This window comes from Salmo salar, chromosome ssa01 (assembly GCF_905237065.1).
Source record: "Salmo salar chromosome ssa01, Ssal_v3.1, whole genome shotgun sequence".
Lineage (NCBI taxonomy): Eukaryota > Metazoa > Chordata > Actinopteri > Salmoniformes > Salmonidae > Salmo > Salmo salar.
The window spans coordinates 37179052-37199790 of record NC_059442.1 but is presented as its reverse complement, the minus strand read 5'-3'; the positions used below and the strand labels follow the sequence as shown (position 1 = coordinate 37199790).

The window sequence follows — 20739 nt, the reverse complement described above, 5'->3', positions numbered from 1 at the left end:
CCCTAGACACCGATCTGAACGACCCTCACACTAAGGAGAAGTCCTTATCTGTTTTATGGGCTAACTGTAAGTAGCTGATAGGCGACCAAAACAGAAAGATAAATGCGATCAGAGACCTACTAAAGCAGCACCGCCCCTTCAAGATTCTGAGCCTGCCTGGCAAAGCCCCCTGATGGGTGAGCATAATATACAAGGAATTTCTCAAAGCTGCTAACAAGAACCTTGATGACCTTGTACCTAGCCGGTGGGGATTCCGGGTTTGAGAAACAGACACCTCACAAGTCCTCAACTGGCAACTTCATTAAATAGTACCCGCAAAACAACAGTCTCAACGTCAACAGTGAAAAGGCAACTCCAGGATGCTGGACTTGCAGAGTTGCAAAGAAAAAGCCATATCTCAGACTTGCCAATAAAAAGAAAAGATTAAGATGGGCAAAAGAACACAGACACTGGACAGAGGAACTCCCTTTACCATCGGTCCTATTAGCCAACATACAATCAATGGAAAATAAAATAGACGAAGTACGATCGCGTATATCCTACCAACGGGACATTAAAACTGTAATATCTTATGTTTCACCGAGTCATGGCTGAATGACGACATGAATAACATACAGCTGGTGGGTTTTAAGCTTTTTCGGCAGGATAGAACAGCGGCCTCTGGTCTATGTATATTTGTAAACAACAGCCGGTACACGAAATCTAATGAAGTCTCAAGGTTATGCTCGCCTGAGGTAGAGTGATAAGTTGTAGACCACACTATTTACCAAGAGAGTTTTCATCTATATTCTTCGTAGCTGTCTATTTACCACCACAAACCGATGCTGGCACTAAGACCGCACTTAATGAGTTGTATACGGCCATAAGCAAACAGGAAAATGTTTATCCAGAGGCGGCTCTCCTAGTGGCCGGGGACTTAAATGCAGGGAAACTTAAATCAGTTTTACTTAATTTCTACCAGCATGTTAAATGTGCAACCAGAGGGAAAAAACCTCTAGACCACCTTTACTCCACACACAGAGAAGCATATAAAGCTCTCCCTCGCCTTCCATTTGGCAAATCTGACCATAATTCTATCCTCCTGATTCCTGCTTACAAGCAAAAACTAAAGCAGAAAGAACCAGTGACTCGGTCAATAAGAAAGTGGTCAGATAGATGCTAAGCTACAGGACTATTTTTCTAGACTGGAATATGTTCTGGGATTCCTCCGATGGCATTGAGGAGTACACCACATCAGTTACTGGCTTCAACAATAAGTGCATCGATGACGTCATCCCCACAGTGACCGTACGTACATACCCTAACCTGAAGCCATGGATTACAGGCAAAATCCGCACTGAGCTAAAGGGTAGAGCTGCCACTTTCAAGGAGCAGGACTCTAACCCAGAAGCTTATAAGAAATCCCGCTATGCCCTCCGACGAACCATCAAACAGGCAAAGCGTCAATACAGGACTGAGATTGAATCGCACTACACCAGCTCCAACGCTCGTCGGATGTGGCAGGGCCTGCAAACTATTACAGACTACAAAGGGAAGCACAGCCGCGAGCTGCCCAGTGACACAAGCCTACCAGATGAGCAAAATTATTTCTATGCTAGCTTCGAGGCAAGTCACACTGAAACATGCATGAGAGCATCAGCTGTTCTGGACGACTGTGTGATCACACTCTCCGTAGCCGATGTGAGTAAGACCTTTAAACAGGTCAACATCCACAAGGCCGCAGAGCCAGATGGATTACCAGGACGTGTACTCCGAGCATGCGCTGACCAACTGGCAAGTGTCTCCACTGACATTTTCAACCTGTCCCTAACTGAATCTGTAATACCAACATGCTTCAAGCATACCACCATAGTCCCTGTGCCAAAGAACACTAAGGTAACCTGCCTAAATGACTACCGACCCGTAGCACTGACGTCTGCAGCCATGAAGTGCTTTGAAAGGCTGGTCATGGCTCACATCAACACCATTATCCCAGAAACCCTAGACCCACTCCAATTTGTATACCACCCCAACAGATCCACAGATGATGCAATCTCTATTGCACTTAACTAGACAAAAAGAAAACCTATGTGAGAATGCTATTCATTGACTACAGCTCAGCGTTGAACACCATAGTGCCCTCAAAGCTCATCACTAAGCTAAGGACCCGGGGCCTAAACACCTCCCTCTGCAACTGGATCCTGGATTTCCTGACGGGCCGCCCCCAGGAGTTAAGGGTAGGTAACAACACATCCAACACGCTGATCCTCAACTCGGGGGCCCCTCAGGGGTGCGTGCTTAGTTCCCTCCTGTACTCCCTGATCACTCATGACTGCATGGTCAGGCACGACTCCAACACCATCATCAAGTTTGCCGATGACACAACAGTGGTAGGCCTGATCACTGACAACGATGAGACTATAGGGAGGTGGTCAGAGACCTGGCCGTGTAGTGCAAGGACAACAACCTCGCCCTTAACGTGATCAAGAAAAAGAAGATGATTGTGGACTACAGGAAAAGGAGGACCGAGCACACTCCCATTCTCATCGATGAGGCTGTAGTGGAGCAGGTTGAGAGCCTCAAGTTCCTTGGTGTCCACATCACCAACAAACTATCATGGTCCAAACACACTAAGACAGTCGTGAAGAGGGCACGACAAAACCTATTGCCTCAGGAGACTGAAAAGATTTGGCATGGGTCCTCAGATCCTCAAAAGGTTTTACAGCTGCACCATCAAGAGCACAAGGCACTACAGAGGGTAGTGCTACGGCTAAACTTCCTGCCATGCAGGACCTCAGTACCAGGCGGTGTCAGAGGAAGGCCCTAAAAATTGTCAAAGACTCCAGCCACCCTAGTCATAGAGTGTTCTCTCTGCTACTGCACGGCAAGCGGTACCGGAGCGCCAAGTCTAGGTCCAATTGGCTTCTTAACAGCTTCTACCTGCAGCTGTTTAATTATTTGTTACCTCTTAAAGCATTGTTGTTTAAGGGCTTGTAAGTAAACATTTCACTGTAAGGTCTACACCTGTTGTATTCGGTGCATGTGACAAATACAATTTGATTTGAAAAACCATTGAGCGCTATGATGAAACTGGTTCTCATGAGGACCACTACAGGAAAGCAAGACCTAGAGTTACCTCTGCTGCAGAGGATAAGTTCATTAGAGTTAACTGCACCTCAGATGGACACCAATAATAAGAAGAGACTTGCTTGAGCCAAGTAACACGAGCAATGTACATTAGACCGGTGGAAATCATATTAGTATAAACATAAGTCAACTTTCCAGAAAGGAAAGAACCCCAAATTCTGTTTCACCTCTCCCTTTGCGCGTCGATCTCTATCCTAAGATCCTGGTTGTCATTCAAGAGGGTCTGAGCGGAGGTCACGTCCGAGGCTGTGTCGTCCTCCAGTAGGCGGTCCTGGGCGGCCCCGGCCCACAACAGCAGGTCCCTGGTCTCCTGCTGAAACAGCTGCAGCCGCTTGGCCTCCTCCAGAAGCCTCTGTCTCTCTGATGCCTGGCCCTTCACCTGCTCCAGCAGAGCCTCCAGGCCCCGCACCTCCTCCATGATGGCTGCAGCCTCTGCTGGGCTGCAGTCCTGCTTCCTGGTTCACACACATATGTAGAACGTGAATGAATGGATGGATGAATAACTACCTGGCATTACATTCAAAACCATCAACAGTTGTTGCTTTTTGTTCTATGTTGCTCTGTATGTATGCTACGTCTTGCTTGTCCTATGTTGCTCTGCGTGTGCTCACTGGTCGATGATTGTCTATATTGTAATTGTTTTTAATAACCTGCCCAGGGACTGCGGTTGAAAATTAGCCGGCTGGCTAAAACCGTCACTTTTACTGAAACGTGGACTAGTGATGGTTTACAATTGTGCCTTACATTTTAGCCACACTCTTGAGGTATGCTATCTTCCTCTCCAGGGCCTGTATGTCTCTTTGTGCCTGAGCCTGGGCCCTCTCCTCAGTGTCCAGGGCTGTGGAGGTAGTACCCACACCGTCCACAGTGTCCAGCTGGGTGAACTGCTCCATGAGCTGGGCCCGGGCCTCCTCACAGCTCTGGAGGAAGGACTGCACATCCGCCGTGCTCAGCAGCTCATGGCCCTTCTCATCTTTCAGCTTCTGCATGCGCTCCCACCTAGCAAGAACAACAATATCATCACCAACATCAGTGACAACAACAATAACAACATGAACAGCTCTCTTCAATGATTAAACATTGTGTGTGCGTCTCAGTAAAACGCAGTGCATTCTCTGTACGTAATAAACATTTCTGTGAACAACATACAATAAAGAACTATCTAATCTGAAAAACGGTGTTTATCATGTTATTCTTAGTAGATGTCAGTAGTACTATTACAAAATAGTTTTCTGCTAGTCCACCTACCTGCGTGTGACTTGTCCTTGCTTGGCCTGTATCTCTCTGTGTTTACTGTGTCTGCTCTTCACTAGCTCCTCCCCCAGTCTGGTGATGTCATCGAGCTGGCCCTTCCCGCTTGCCAGCTCTGTCAGAAAGTTCTGGAACATGGGGAGTTCATGAGAAGGGGAGTTCCAACTCTTATATCAATGAAATAATAGCACTAGAGACAAACGCTGATGTACTGCTAATTATTGAGTTAAGTATGTGTTATGAATGTGTAATGAAGTCCTTATGTAGGTGGCCTTCAAATAAATTGTTACGGAATAATCTCAGTGATGAGGCTGGATTGTTACCTCATATTTGGCCTGCACCACTCCCACGTTGTCGGAGTTAGGAGTGAAGGTGTTAAGGATGTTCTCCTTGTCCTCCATCCAGGACTCAAACTCCTCACAGGTGTTGTAGAAGCGGTGCAACCGAACCGTCTCCTCCAGAGTTTTCCTCCTGGACTGTATGGTGGAGAAATTTGACACAAATACACTATTTGGGTGCCAGTATGTGACAACTTACACGTGTGCTACAGGATGATCCCTCTGGGTCCTATTCTCTGTACAGGGCGCTGCCACTACATCATCAAAGATGTCTTCACAAAAATGTCAAAGCATAAAACAAAATGTAGTGTTATAACTTAGATGTAGTGTAATGATTTGTATTGCTGTACTGCTTATGTGATGCAATGGGAAACCATTTTTCACCCCAAAAATGTAGAGGAGAATCTGAAACCCCAGGTCTTATTTCTCACCATAGCCAGGTTGTGCAGGCTGTTGAAGTCCCGGTCTAGACTGCTCTGGGTGCTCTCTATGGTTTCTCTCTGGTAATGTGGATCAGGAATCGAAGAGGACTGGATCTCAGCGGTCCCCCGGCGCATGGAACGTCTGCGACGCGCCCGGTTCACCCTCTTAGTGGGGCTTTCAGTAACCCCATTGGTGGATGGCGGTGGTGTAGAGGGAGTGTTCTATTTAAAATGGAAAATTATGAAGTTTAAACTGTGTAGACCAGGGGTATTCAAATCTTACCCTACAAGGTCCGGAGTACTGCTGGTGTTATGTTCTAACTGATAATTAATTTCCCACACCTGGTGTCCCAGGTCTAAATCAGTCCCTGACTAGAGGAGAATAATACAGGGGGAAAAACAGTGGAACTGGCTTTGAGGTCCAGATTTGAATTTGAGGGGTGTAGATCATTGATCCCAACCTGGGATTATGCGGGCTGGTTAATGAGTTAATGTAGGCACACAATTATACTTGCGATGACTCAAATGGGCTAAGTGCCATAAAGCTCTTTACTAGGCCATAGAGACAGCTAATAGTGAACCTTACTGTAGATGATGGGAGTTCTGTGAGGTACGTCTTTGGCACCAGCTGTTCGTTGCCTTTGCTGTCCCTCACTAAAAACATATCCTCATTGTCTCTGTTGAGGATAGTCACAGTTTCCCCACGGTCCCACACCGTCACACCTGGAAAACAGAGACTATTTACCTTAGAAACTGGACTAAGCCTATTGGTGGAAAAGTAACATTGTTTCTATAAATAATCCATATTCTATTGAAGTTGAGAATCTGTACCTCTTGTGTATTTAAACCTGATCTTGGCATTAGCCTCCTGTGTATGGGTCTGGGTAGATGTCTGAGTGATCTTTGCTCCTCTGAGGGAGGTCACTCTCCCAGGTGTGGTCAATCCCACCTCGTCACCAGAGGAATCACTGTACTGGGGCATCTTGTTCTGCTGGGCCTCAGCCTGTGGAAAAATACGAAAGTCCTCAGCAACTCTTGGAAGTCAATGGGGGTGGATTTTATAGTAAGCTACTTCTTTATTATTAAAACCCAATGTGTTTGAGGATGTATTCATGATACAATGACATTTAAAGACTGTGGTGTAGTTACAGCGTCTTCAGAAAGTATTCACACCCGTTTACTTTTTCCACATTTTGTTGTTACAGAGTGGGATTAAAATGGATTTAAATGTCGTTTTTTTGTCAATGATCTTCACAAAATACTGAAAGATTTCACAAAAAAACATTGCATTTTTTTTTAAATATAAGGGACCTTACAGATACAGTATTGTATGTGTGGAGTACAGAGACTTTGCAACTTATTATGTGACTTGTCAAGCACATTTTAAGTCCTGAATTAATTTAGTTTTGCCATAACAAAGGGGTTGAATATTTATTGACTCAAGACATTTCAGCTTTTAATTTTTAATGAATTTGTAAAAATGTCAAAACATAATTCCACTTTGACATTATGGGGTATGCCAGTGAAAGAAAATCTATATTTAATCCATTTTAAGTTCAGGCTGTAACACAACACAATTAGGAAAAAGTCAAGGGTTGTGAATACTTTCTGAAGGCACAGTGACTGATGGGGAACTTACTGTGAGCGGGGCCAGCTGGGAGGCTCCCTTGGCCTGTTCTCCCAAACGTTTCACCTCCACGACGTACGCTCCCATCTCCTTTTCCAGCCGTAGGTGGCGCTGCAGCAGGGCGCTGGTGGAGGACTCATCCTTCCCATAATCCTCGCTGATCAGGAGGGGCTTCCTGTCGCTCAGCCACGAGTTGGCCTCGGTCACATCAGCAAAGTACTGAAGAGGAAAATAACAGATAATAAATAATATAATATACTGCTCAAAAAAATAAAGGGAACACTAAAATAACACATCCTAGATCTGAATGAATGAAATAATCTTATTAAATACTTTTTTCTTTACATAGTTGAATGTGCTGACAACAAAATCACACAAAAATAATCAATGAAAATCCAATTTATCAACCCATGGAGGTCTGGATTTGGAGTCACACTCAAAATTAAAGTGGAAAACCACACCACAGGCTGATCCAACTTTGATGTAATGTCCTTAAAACAAGTGAAAATGAGGCTCAGTAGTGTGTGTGGCCTCCACGTGCCTGTATGACCTCCCTACAACGCCTGGGCATGCTCCTGATGAGGTGGCGGATGGTCTCCTGAGGGATCTCCTCCCAGACCTGGACTAAAGCATCTGCCAACTCCTGGACAGTCTGTGGTGCAACGTGACGTTGGTGGATGGAGCGAGACATGATGTCCCAGATGTGCTCAATTGGATTCAGGTCTGGGGAGCGGGCGGGCCAGTCCATAGCATCAATGCCTTCCTCTTGCAGGAACTGCTGACACACTCCAGCCACATGAGGTCTAGCATTGTCTTGCATTAGGAGGAACCCAGGGCCAACCGCACCAGCACAAGGTCTCACAAGGGGTCTGAGGATCTCATCTCGGTACCTAATGGCAGTCAGGCTACCTCTGGCGAGCACATGGAGGGCTGTGCGGCCCCCCAAAGAAATGCCACCCCACACCATGACTGACCCACCGCCAAACCGGTCATGCTGGAGGATGTTGCAGGCAGCAGAACGTTCTCCACGGCGTTTCCAGACTCTGTCAAGTCTGTCACATGTGCTCAGTGTGAACCTGCTTTCATCTGTGAAGAGCACAGGGCGCCAGTGTCGAATTTGCCAATCTTAGTGTTCTCTGGCAAATGCCAAACGTCCTGCACGGTGTTGGGCTCTAAGCACAACCCCCACCTGTGGACGTCGGGCCCTCATACCACCCTCATGGAGTCTGTTTCTGACCGTTTGAGCAGACACATGCACATTTGTGGCCTGCTGGAGGTCATTTTGCAGGGCTCTGGCAGTGCTCCGCCTGCTCCTCCTTGCACAAAGGCGGAGGTAGCGGTCCTGCTGCTGGGTTGTTGCCCTCCTACGGCCTCCTCCACATCTCCTGATGTACTGGCCTGTCTCCTGGTAGCGCCTCCATGCTCTGGACACTACGCTGACAGACACAGCAAACCTTCTTGCCACAGCTCGCATTGATGTGCCATCCTGGATGAGCTGCACTACCTGAGCCACTTGTGTGGGTTGTAGACTCCGTCTCATGCTACCACTAGAGTGAAAGCACCGCCAGCATTCAAAAGTGACCAAAACATCAGCCAGGAAGCATAGGAACTGAGAAGTGGTCTGTGGTCCCCACCTGCAGAAGCACTCCTTTATTGGGGGTGTCTTGCTAATTGCCTATAATTTCCACCTGTTGTCTATTCCATTTGCACAACAGTATGTGAAATTTATTGTCAATCAGTGTTGCTTCCTAAGTGGACAGTTTGATTTCACAGAAGTGTGATTGACTTGGAGTTACATTGTGTTGTTTAAGTGTTCCCTTTATTTTTTTGAGCAGTGTACAATTTAAACAAAACTTTCCCTGACCAAGATGTCTGTCCTGTAGTTATGTTGCCAGGATGCTAATGTCTATTCTACTGTTCTATCTAATTCTGTGGAAAGGAGAATATCACATGCCAGAGTCTGGCGTAGTGGTTAGCCCCCCAGACTCCGAAACACATATACCCCTAGTGACTGTTCTATCTAATTCTGTGGAAAGGAGAATATCACATGCCAGAGTCTGGCGTAGTGGTTAGCCCCCCAGACTCCGAAACACATATACCCCTAGTGACGTGGGTACGAATCCCGTCTCAGTCTCTCTGTCTCCCCTCTACATTCCAATTATCACGGTCTATAAAATAAATAGAGAATGTCAAGAACTAGCTATGGTACCTTTCTCCAGCCTATTACGTACATGCTCCTAAATGTAATTCCTCTGTCAAACCATCTATTTCTCTGACTTTTATTTCTGCATTGTTTTAGTAGTTGTAACCTGTTTGATAACGATGGCTGCATGCAGTCTGTTTTTGCGATTGACCACTTCATCCTTCACGTGCTCCCACTGTTTCTTCAGCGTCCGGACCGACTTCTGGATGTCCTCTTCACTGGGGTGTTTCCCTCTGCACATCTCCTGACCTCTACTCACGACCCCTGAGCACAGAGACTCATGAGACTGCACCTCGGCTTCAAGAACCTGCCAAAACAGCGACGGGTCAACAAACACATAAAAGTGAGGGTTTGGTTCACATTATGACATTACGTATTTTCATTTGTTTAAATGTCAGTGTATTTAGATAAGCTTATTCCAAACTATTTATCATGCCATGGGTTTAAGTTTATATTGACTGCTATGTAAGCTTAATTAAACTTGAAATTGAATAATCACTGTTTGTGTGACTGAAGAAGGCCTGACCCAAATAGCACCCTGTTCCCTATATAGTGCACTACTTGGACGAGAGCCCTGGTCAAAAGTAGTGCACTATAGGGAATAGGGTGTCATTTGTGATGTAACCAAGGTCTGACCTTGTGTTTCTGAATTGCCAGCTGGATCTGGCTGAGATCTCTGCCCAGACTGGCAGACTGAAGGGGAAGCCACCTCTCATAGATCCACGCCTCCACCTCCTCACAGTCGTGGAAAAACTCAAACAGCTTCAACTGGCCCTCCAGCATTTTCCTCCTGTTGATTCATTAAGACAATAACCAACATAATAAACTGGGTGGTTTGAGCCTTAAATGCTGATTGGCTGACAGCCATGGTATATCAGACCGTATACCACAGGTAAGACCAAACATCTATTTGTAATGCTCTAATTATGTTGGTAACCAGTTTATAATGCCAATAAGGCACCTCGGGGGTTTGTGGTGTATGGCCAATATACGGTTAACAGGCTGACTACATCGCTCGTGTTGCATGCGCGAGCGTTGCAAAATAAATTTAAAAATCTATATTATTAAATTATTGCACCCACACTGCTCACGCGCGCCAACAAGAGTCTGCGTTGCCAAGGGCTAAAATAGAAGTCAGTTCTAATTCTGACGCAGATCGCGCTGCAAGTCCTGCCTCTCCCATCTCGACGAACGAGGCCAGTGGCAGTAATGCACCTAATTTATGAAAGTTGCCAATCGCAATATAGTCAAGAGAAGAAAAAGCCTGGGAGGAGGTGAGATGACTAGAAACGATTCGGTTGACCGTTTTATTTGTGGATTAATTGGCGGAGTAGAGGTCCTTGTGCATTTCAGGTAAAATAACAACTCAATGTTTATATCCCAGGACAAATTATCTAGCAACAACAAGCAAGCTAAATAGGACAAATTAGCTAGCAAGTGCAAACTATCTAGCTAAATTGCCATAAATGTTTAATGCTTTTCGACCTGTCCCCAAATTAATATAATTGGTTCAGAGTTGTTTTCATATTTTAACCTGCATGTGTAGATCGCGTTTGGTGTGGGGGGACAAAATACATTTATGCACGATAGAGCGGCCCTTAAGCCGTTGTATATATGCCATATACCACACCCTCTCAGGCCTTATTGCTTAATTATACAACGGGTGGGTCTAATTCTGAATGCTGATTGGTTAGAAGCGCATTCCAGCCTATTCCACAAGTTACCACTGGCTAAATCTATGAAGTTAAAATGCCTATTTACTCTGTTCCACCTGACTGCGTAATCCACTGTCTCATCAGCCCAGGCAGGGAAGTTATAAACTTGATCCCCACTATAAAAAGCATCTAGACATTATCTCACATTTCTTTTAGACTAACATTTAGTTTTCAACAGCGAAGACTTGTATAAACCTTGCTATCTGTCTCGCCGACATTCGCAACATTGTTTCAATATTCAAATTCGATCTCCAACAAGAGTGCCTCTTTAGCTCATTGTTATGCATGTATCCAAATAAATGTCACTAGAAAACAGTTTAAACAAATGCAGCTACTGTTGTTATTCTGTCTGCACTGTTTGATGTGACTGTAAGTTAGCCGTGGTTGGCTAGCTAGCAAGCAAGGGATAAGAACGTTGATTTTATCAATGGAACATTTAGAACAAACGACTAGGTCGCGTCCATAGATACAGAATAAAAAGACTGAAAGACCGAGTCGCGTCTCTGGCAACCGAACCAACGAATAGCTGGCTTGGGTAGCAACCCTAGATTTGTTTAGGGACGATCTTGTGGAAGGATTAAATAATATGAATAAATTCATCAAAATAACGTTTTAATGAAAATATGTCAATCATTATTTGAATATGTTGGTAACCCGTTGTGTAAAAATTATAATGCCCTCGAAACCAATGTTTGGCGGATATATTGACACGGTTTGCCGGTGTTGTGCCGAAAATCTCCCCGTCAGAATCAGTGGCGGTTCTAGACCATTTCAACTGGGGGGGGCCAAGCTGGGGCCAGTTGTACTGTTAGAGGGGCCAGTTACATTAGACATTATTGTTGTCATATCGTTTTCTTCACTGCATTGCAGGCATTAGCAGGCAAAAGACCATGTTCATAATCATCATCGTTGCCACTGTCTAATAACGGATGTAAAAAAAGAACGATAGCAAAAATTTGTTATGTAAAAATGATTTCATACTCCACATTTAGGGGGGCCACAAGGGGGTCCAAAATTGTTGTCACAGGGGCATTGGCCCCCCTGCCCCCAGAACCGCTCGTGGTCAGAATCCCCCCCTTCTAATTTCCTTAATTTTGTGTCAAGAGTCAAATACTTTCTGTGACACACATCAGAGTCAGATACTTTCTATAGAACAAACTTCACATCAGGATAGGCAACCGAAATTAATAATTCATGTATGTGTGTTATATTAAACATAGAGGAGGGAGTAAAATCTCAACTAACCGGTACCCTGTATATATTGTTATTTTTTACTGCTGCGCTTTAATTATGTGATACTTTTATCTCTTATTCTTATCCGTATTTTTTGAAACAGCACTGTTGGTTAGGAGCTCTTAAGGAAGCATTTCACTGTAAAGGTCTACACCTGTTGTATTTGGCGCATGTGACTAATAAAATTTGATTTGAAAAAGAAATAAAAACGTTGGCAAGCAATAAACATTTCAGAACAACTATGGCTGAATTATTATTCTTACACTTTCAAAAAATACTAGTTGAATAAGACACAAATTTTGGCAAAGAGATATATTTATAGACTAATACAAAATCAGTAGCGGATTTAGGTATGTGCGACATGGGCAGCCGCCCAGGGCGTCATCTTGCCGGGGGCGGGCGCTGAAGGGGGGGGTTCGCCCAGGGCGTCATCTTGGCGGGGCGGGCGCTGAAGGGGGGTTCGCCCAGGGCGTCATCTTGGCGGGGGCGGGCGCTGAAGGGGGTTCGCCCAGGGCGTCATCTTGGCGGGGCGGGCGCTGAAGGGGGGGTTCGCCCAGGGCGTCATCTTGGCGGGGCGGGCGCTGAAGGGGGGGTTCGCCCAGGGCGTCATCTTGGCGGGGCGGGCGCTGAAGGGGGGTTCGCCCAGGCCGTCATCTTGGCGGGGCGGGCGCTGAAGGGGGTTCGCCCAGGGCGTCATCTTGGCGGGGCGGGCGCTGAAGGGGGGTTCGCCCAGGGCGTCATCTTGGCGGGGGCGGGCGCTGAAGGGGGGTTCGCCCAGGGCGTCATCTTGGCGGGGGCGGGCGCTGAAGGGGGGTTCGCCCAGGGCGTCATCTTGGCGGGGCGGGCGCTGAAGGGGGGTTCGCCCAGGGCGTCATCTTGGCGGGGCGGGCGCTGAAGGGGGGTTCGCCCAGAGCGTCATCTTGCCGGGGCGGGCGCTGAAGGGGGGGTTCGCCCAGGCCGTCATCTTGGCGGGGCGGGCGCTGAAGGGGGGGTTCGCCCAGGGCGTCATCTTGGCGGGGCGGGCGCTGAAGGGGGGTTCGCCCAGGGCGTCATCTTGGCGGGGCGGGCGCTGAAGGGGGGTTCGCCCAGGGCGTCATCTTGGCGGGGCGGGCGCTGAAGGGGGGGTTCGCCCAGGGCGTCATCTTGCCGGGGGCGGGCGCTGAAGGGGGGTTCGCCCAGGGCGTCATCTTGCCGGGGGCGGGCGCTGAAGGGGGGGGTTCGCCCAGGGCGTCATCTTGGCGGGGGCGGGCGCTGAAGGGGGGGTTCGCCCAGGGCGTCATCTTGGCGGGGCGGGCGCTGAAGGGGGGTTCGCCCAGGGCATCATCTTGGCGGGGGCGGGCGCTGAAGGGGGGTTCGCCCAGGGCGTCATCTTGCCGGGGGCGGGCGCTGAAGGGGGGTTCGCCCAGGGCGTCATCTTGCCGGGGGCGGGCGCTGAAGGGGGGGGTTCGCCCAGGGCGTCATCTTGCCGGGGGCGGGCGCTGAAGGGGGGGGGGTTCGCCCAGGGTGCCATACAAGCTACAACCACCACATACACTTGAAACAAATAGCCAAACCGAAAAATGCTTTCTGCTACTTAGATCAGTGAAATGTAGGCTAAATTGACAACGGAGTGAAGAGCAGAAATCTCAACTCGCAAGCAAGTCGCAGCAATGAAGAACGCGAAGAGGGTGGGGGAATTCTGGCAGGGGGGAGATTTTCAGCACAACACCGGCACTCGACGAACACCCGTGCCAATATATCCTCCAAAACACCAGCTTCTCGGGCATTATCACTTAAATAGACCCACATCAATCAACGGTTACCATTCCTGTGGATGTAGATTTTACAAGGCACTACACTACTAATAGGTCTCAATTATCAGTAAGTTCCAACTAAGAACCAATTCAATCAATTGCAGATAGTGTTTAAACCACTCTGTAACAAACACACCATGAAATCCGTTTCTCACACAAATATTGTCATTACTAAGCTACAACCACACTTATACTTAAAATAGTTGTATAAATTAACCTGGGGTTTGCCGTTATCTACAATGTATTAAATGTGGGCCTAAGTTGTCCTGTGTGTGCTCACCTGTTCTTACTAAGGGCCACCAGAGAGTTGTACTGAGCGTTGAGTGATTTGACCCTGGTCTGGATCTGCTGTGCAACTCGGTGTGTCCCCTTTAAGGCATTGTTACTGATGGCACTCAGAGTCTCTCCATGAGCAGAGATCTGGGTTTCCAGCAGGTCCTGTTTCTGAAGCAGGGCCTCCACCTCCGGGAGCTGCTTCCCAATGTCAGAGGACCCTGCTAAAACCTACATTAAGTATGAAAATTGAAGGATGAAGCATTGAGCGTAATACTGTTATACATTATACTGTGTTGTTTGCTGCCCATTAGTTGTGTACCTGTAGATCTCGGAGCTCCTGGGCAACCAGTTCGATGTCCCTGAGGACACTCAGTGTGTTCACAATGTCCCCCAGCTGCTCTCTCTTCTGCTGCAACTGAACCAGGATGTCTTTCCAGCGCTTTGTGATGCTCACCTCTCTGAAACAACGGACGGAAAACACCAGTGCAGATATGCTTCCTACATGCTCTCTGTTCCTATTCAATCATGTAGGCTTTATTTCAGTTTTGATTAATTATTTGGACCAATGGGAAACAAACATACTGATTGTTGGTGTATTTACTAAGTATTTACATTCACTGTCTTACAGCACTGAATCTTACTGTACCTCCGGATGACTTGAGTCTTGCTGTAGTCATTTAGTTCTAAGCCTTACCTCCAGGTGACTTTGATTTGATTTATTAGGATCCCCATTAGCCAACGCCAGCTGCTTGTCTACAGGTGACTTGGGCCTTACCGTGGTAATTTAGTTATAAGCCTTACCTCCGGATGACTTGGGCCTTGCTGTGGTAGTTCCCCTTCTCAATGACAGCTGCCATGTCGCTGATGGCTCTGAAGCGAGGCTCCCTAGCCAGGGTGTCTGTCCCTAGGGCCTCCAGTCTCCGGGCTGCAGCCTGGGCCTCCTCCAGGCTGTTTAACCCCCTCAGGTCCTGTCTGCTGATCAGCTGGGCTGTGTCCTCCAGATAGCCCTCCCTCAGCCCTGCCTGAATGGATGGAATTGAATTTTAGTCAGTGTCATAACCCATTATGAGTGTACTATAAGGCATTATAAAGGATGTTATAGAGCATTATATGCATGTGCTTTATAGAAAGTTTAATCAAAGACCAAGACATGCAAGCATTATTATTAAATAAAACACTTAGTTCCGAAGTGGGCCTCAATGATAAATCAAATAACACCTAATAATAAAAAATAAGTTACAAAACAAAAAACATTACCTTCCTGCCAAACTTCTGGGCCAGCTGCTCCAGTTGCTCCAGCCTTAGCAGCGCCCTCTGGAGGGCGTCCTCTCTCTCATGCTCCGCCCGCTCCAGTAAGGCCCAGTTCTTCTCGATGTCCCCCAGGGTCTTTCCTTCTGGGGGAACATAGGCCCACTGGTTGTTGGCTATGAGCTTGGTGCGCAGGCTGAAGAAGTTTTCCTCGATGGCCCCTCGCTCCTGGTACTTGGGGGGTTTCTCCACAGTGCGGTAGGTCTTGAAGGAGGCCACCAGCTGCTGCATGTCCCTCAGGGAGTTGGGAAAGGAGCGATCGTTGAGCTCCACCACTTTGGTCTTGATCCACCGCAGGAGGTCAGACACCATTCTCTCATACAGGATCTTCTGATCATCTAGCTCCTTCAGGAGACCCACGATCTGGAAGAAGAAGAAGAAGAGAGGGAGTTAAACTAACAAATCAGAAAGATACAGATGAAACATACAGTAGAACCTCCTATAGATAATGAAGACATATTGAAATAAAGTTCATATAATTTCATTCAATCTGAAGGCTAGAGGGTACTGTGCATTCTGCATAATTTAGAGTTTGTGGCTGCTTGGGAGTAATCAGTCATTCTTTATTCTCTATTCAATGATGTCAAACAATGTTTACTACATACACTGCAGTTGCAAACAGAGTTTTAAAGGGTTAAGGTTGATTGAATTTATTTGACAACAAAAAATACAAAAAATCATACATAAGGGCGCTCGCCTGTGACGCCTCCACATACAATATAAGAAAAATCATCAAGATAACACAATAAAGCTTAAAAGCTTATTTCAATTGTGGTCCTTTTGAAGAGGGAAGGGGAAATGCAACTAAGTTAAGTGGCAACAGACAATGACAGACCAAATTGTTGTTTGATTCATAACATGAGATAATTAGTACAATTCCCTTTCCTAATAAACAACTATGGACAGGTACATCTCCCTTGTCTCACACACACCATTAATATATAAAATAATCAATCCCTAATATATTCAAGACAATCACAATATGATAAACAACAGGCACCAAAAGGCAGACCAAATGCTATCTCAGCCACATACTATAATCTTATGACACACTTTTGAGACATGCTACTATTTAATGATTCTTTTCAGTGAGAACTTGAAACTACCTATGGAGGTTATACATTTCACATTTTTCAGAAGAATATTCCAAAGAAAGGCAGCGGAGGATAAAAAAGTTTCTTTCCCCATACCACTTTCAAAGTGGGAATGGTCAAGATGCGTAACTGCTGGAAGTTTAAGAATAATCCTAATTTGTTCTGAGATGTCTGTCATTTATTTTGTATTATCTTGGGGGCACTATTGTACCAGGAAGAGCACGCATGGTCAAAGTGGCACTGAACAAGAGCCCCTGACAATGCCCCCATTGCATTCTTATCCAGATCTTTGGAGGTTCTAGCCAGGAACCTAATTTGATGGTTCACTTTGGAGATAAGGTTTTGTGCCATGCTCTCCCCTGTCAGATGGTTATCTAGCACAGATCCAAGATAATTAACAGAGTCTTTTGCTGTGACTACTATGTCACCTACTACCACCTTAAAAATCAGGGGATTTCCTCAGTTTCACTTTGGATCAGAACAAGATGGACTCTGTTTTTCCAAGGTGAAGAGACAGTTTATTGTCATATAGCCATTTACTGACATTCAGAAATTCAGCAGTGAGGGCTTTCTCAAACACATTTTTGTCTTTGTGGGAAACCGACAGTGCAGATGGCTAGATCTCTAAGCCAAACTAAGTCCAGGCATAGCTACACACCTTGCTCACTACACCAGTACATACACATTACACCGGTGGGCTACATACACACGCACTACACCTGTACATACACACTAGGCCTACATATACACTACACCAGTACACACCTTGCTCAGTTTCCCCATTTGGAGTCCAATGGTGGACCCCCTCCTGTGTTGCCATCTAAACCATTGGTTACTCAAACTGCCACCGAAGGACATGTTATGCCTGTCAGCCCCACTGCTCTTTGTAAATGATCATAGTGTCTAGTTCACACTGCCGCCTTATCCCCCACGCAACCTGCCAGTCATCATTTACTGTACTGTAATACACCTTTATGATCACACCACAGAGACTCTCGCTCTCCCCCTCAGCACTGCAGAAACACGTTGCTGTGTCTGTTTCCACGTGTTAGCATGGTGGTGGCGATGAGAGGATGATGATGTGTCACCCAGCTTGGCTCAGTCCTCAGGCTCAGTACATTCAAAACAAACAGCACTCCACTCAGTCCTGCTGCAGCTCTCCATGTGGCTCAGGTCACTCTGGCCACTGTGCTAACATAACCGACGCTAGCGTACTGTCCTTCCGACAGAGCTCCCTGTCTCTCTCTCTCTCTCTCTCTCTCTACCTCAGATCCACTACAGAGTAACTAACTGCACGGTCTCTCTCACTGACTGGGTCAGATTAAGCCCTTCCTTCCACTTTGTCAGTCCTGCTGGCTGGGCCCAATCTTGCAGGAGTTGTCAGTCAGTGAGTAGTAGGTTAAACTCAGGTTATGCCCCTAGCTTCCGGCTACAGTGCGTCTCAGTGTCTTTCTCCCCACAACGGACAGTCATTGGTCTGCATTACAGGATCGGTGTTTGTACTGATCTGATTAGCTCTAGCAGTAGCACCACCCGTCCTCCCATTGCTCCACAGCGAAATCCCCGGCCTAATCCACAGGTCAGTCAGAGGAGGCGTTGCCTTTATTTAGAAATTACAGTACATTCAAGATTAGGAGAGGTGCAGTTCAACTAATGGCCTACAGAGGGCACCTGAATCCTAGGTCTGGATATTAACATGTTAATGTGGTGTGTGTGTGCGCGTGTTGTGTGAGCGTGTTGTGTACACTGCACAGTGGCCTCGCCTATTGTTTTGTCAACATTGAAGAGAGAATGGATGTTATCTTCATCCCAACTGAGCCACCAGGCCAGGCGGGCCCATCCCTGACTAGATCTGACGTGGATATGAGACAAGGATATGCTTTCCTCACACATCTTACTATAGATAACCATAGACAGGATGGATTAGGACTATGGATGCTTCTATGTACATCACCAAGAGAAATTCCTAGTAACAACGTTTTTGGATTCTGATTCTACTGACCTTGGCCAGTCTCTTCTGGATGGTCTGTCCCTGCTTCATCTTAGAGAAGTAGTGGTAGTAGAGAGAGACGTAGGTCATGACAGACTTCTCATCTGGGTGTTTAACATCGATGTCCTCCACATCCAGCAGCTGGAGGATGCCAAACTCATTCTCGGCCAGAGAGAAGGCATGGCCCAGGTTCCTCTTAGGGTCCTCCTCACGCAGACGATTATAATCAAACAGGTCAGGTCTGCGACAAAATGTTTTTCCATTAAAAAAATATGATGGGTACAGTAAATTCATTAACAAAAACTATACATCTGTAAACTCCTAGGGGGGGGGGTTCTCAGACCCAGATTAAGCAAATGTACTTCTGGATGATTACAAATCACTTAAAATGGAGATTCTCCATTAAAATAGGCTTAATCTGAATCTAAGAAACTGCCCCTCGGGAACTATCCTGCCATTTTCCCCTTGCTGCTCTGTACCGGTGGGCATGAATGAGGGCGTTGAATGCCAGCCCATTCCTCCAGCTTCCTGAGAAGTCCTGCACATTGACGTTGGAGTATCCTGCTGTCTTACGCTGGCACCAGATCAGAAGAGCTTCCCTGGCAGAACGACGGGCGTTGCTGGCACCACCACTTGCCTGAAACCGGTAGACCAGACATAGTATGCAGTCTGCACTTCTGGCACTTACTTTAAAGAAAACTATCTGTATTACTTCTTGTTTTTTAATCCAAGAGGTTATGCTTGACCTTTGGCACTTACTTGATGAGAACAATATACACTGTATCCAATTTGTAAGTCGCTCTGGATAAGAGCGTCTGCTAAATGACTTAAATGTAAATGTATCACATCTTGTAATTTTAATGAACATTTTCACATTTCTTTGAGCCACATGAAGTTCAGATTTAAAATATAGTATGACATATAATACAGTATACACTGAGTGTACAAAACATTAAGGACACCTTCCTAATATTGAGTTGTACTTTTGCCCCCTTTTGCCCTCTGAACAACCTCAATTCGTTGGGGCATGGACTCTACAAGGTGTCGAAAGCGTTCCACAGGGATGCTGGCCCATGTTGACTACGATGCTTCCCACAGTTGTGTCAAGTTGGCTGGATGTCCTTTGGGTGGTGGACCATTCTTGATACACACAGGAAACTGTTGAGCGTGAAAAACCCAGCAGCGTTGAAGTTCTTGAAACAAACTACTGCAACTGGCACCTACTACCATACCCCGTTCAAAGAGGCACTTAAATCTTCTGTCTTGTCCTTTCACCCTCTGAATGGCACATACACAATCCATGTCTCAATTGTCTCAAGGCTTAAAAAGAATTGTTTAACTTATCCCCTCCCCTTCATCTACACGGATTGAAGTGGTTTTAACAAGTGACATCAATAAGGGATCATAGCTTTCACCTGGATTTGCCTAAATTCATCTGGTCAGTCTATGTCATGGAAAGATCAGGTGTCCTTAATGTTCTGTACACTCAGTGTATAATCTCTATTCATTCAGGTCCCGTGTGGCTCAGTTGGTAGAGCATGGTGTTTGCAACGCCAGGGTTGTGGGTTCGATTCCCACGGGGACCAGTATGGGGAAAGAAAAAAAAAATGTATGAAATGTATGCATTCACTACTGTAAGTCGCTCTGGATAAGAGCGTCTGCTAAATGACTAAAATGTAAATTCAGTGAGGTGTATTCCAGGTCACGCCCAGAACAGAGGAAATACACTATATATACAAAAGTATGTGGACACCCATTCAAATAGTGGATTTGGCTATTTCAGCCACACCCGTTGCCGACAGGTGTATAAAATATAGGACACAGACATGCAATCTCCATAGACAAATATTGGCAGTAGAATGGCCTTACTGAAGAGCTCAGTGACTTTCAACATGGCACCGTGATAGGATGCCACCTTTCCAACAAGTCAGTTTGTCAAATGTCTGCCCTGCCAGAGCTGCCCCAGTCAACTGTAAGTGCTGTTATTGTGGTAGGCCAAATAAGGTCACAGACAGACTGCAAAGTGCTCGTCTGTCCTCGGTTGCAACACTCACTACCGAGTTCCAAACTGCCTCTGGAAGCAACGTCAGCATAATAACTGTTCGCTTAGAGCTTCATGAAATGGGTTTCCATGGCCGAGCAGCCCAACACAAGTCTTACAGTGGGGGAAAAAAGTATTTGATCCCCTGCTGATTTTGTACGTTTTCCCACTGACAAAGAAATGATCCGTCTATACTTTTAATGGTAGGTTTATTTGAACAGTGAGAGACAGAATAACAACAAAAGAATCCAGAAAAACATGTCAAAAATGTTATAAAATTATTTGCATTTTAATGAGGGAAATAAATATTTGACCCTTCTGC

General features: G+C 46.2%; 1 protein-coding gene and 1 non-coding gene across 5 annotated transcripts in view; one reads left to right on the top strand and one right to left on the bottom strand.

Moving 5' to 3' along the window:
* The window catches only part of sptbn5 (spectrin, beta, non-erythrocytic 5), a 63125-nt gene that overhangs the window by 30465 nt on the left and 11921 nt on the right, over window positions 1-20739 (bottom strand). For all 4 annotated transcript variants that reach the window (XM_014192723.2, XM_045717484.1, XM_014192740.2 and 1 more), the window contains 16 exons: window positions 18856-19013; window positions 18389-18617; window positions 15242-15655; window positions 14786-15006; window positions 14304-14442; window positions 13989-14212; window positions 9604-9757; window positions 9074-9274; window positions 6777-6983; window positions 5969-6140; window positions 5724-5860; window positions 5147-5359; window positions 4701-4853; window positions 4375-4505; window positions 3871-4125; window positions 3294-3581 (listed from right to left, as the gene is read on the bottom strand). In XM_014192723.2, coding sequence (XP_014048198.2) covers window positions 3294-3581; window positions 3871-4125; window positions 4375-4505; window positions 4701-4853; window positions 5147-5359; window positions 5724-5860; window positions 5969-6140; window positions 6777-6983; window positions 9074-9274; window positions 9604-9757; window positions 13989-14212; window positions 14304-14442; window positions 14786-15006; window positions 15242-15655; window positions 18389-18617; window positions 18856-19013 — 3296 coding nt within the window. The remainder of the gene's footprint in view (window positions 1-3293; window positions 3582-3870; window positions 4126-4374; window positions 4506-4700; window positions 4854-5146; window positions 5360-5723; window positions 5861-5968; window positions 6141-6776; window positions 6984-9073; window positions 9275-9603; window positions 9758-13988; window positions 14213-14303; window positions 14443-14785; window positions 15007-15241; window positions 15656-18388; window positions 18618-18855; window positions 19014-20739) is intronic.
* Window positions 19888-19962, top strand: trnaa-ugc (transfer RNA alanine (anticodon UGC)). Its single transcript has one exon. It is a non-coding gene; the product is annotated as a tRNA-Ala (tRNA).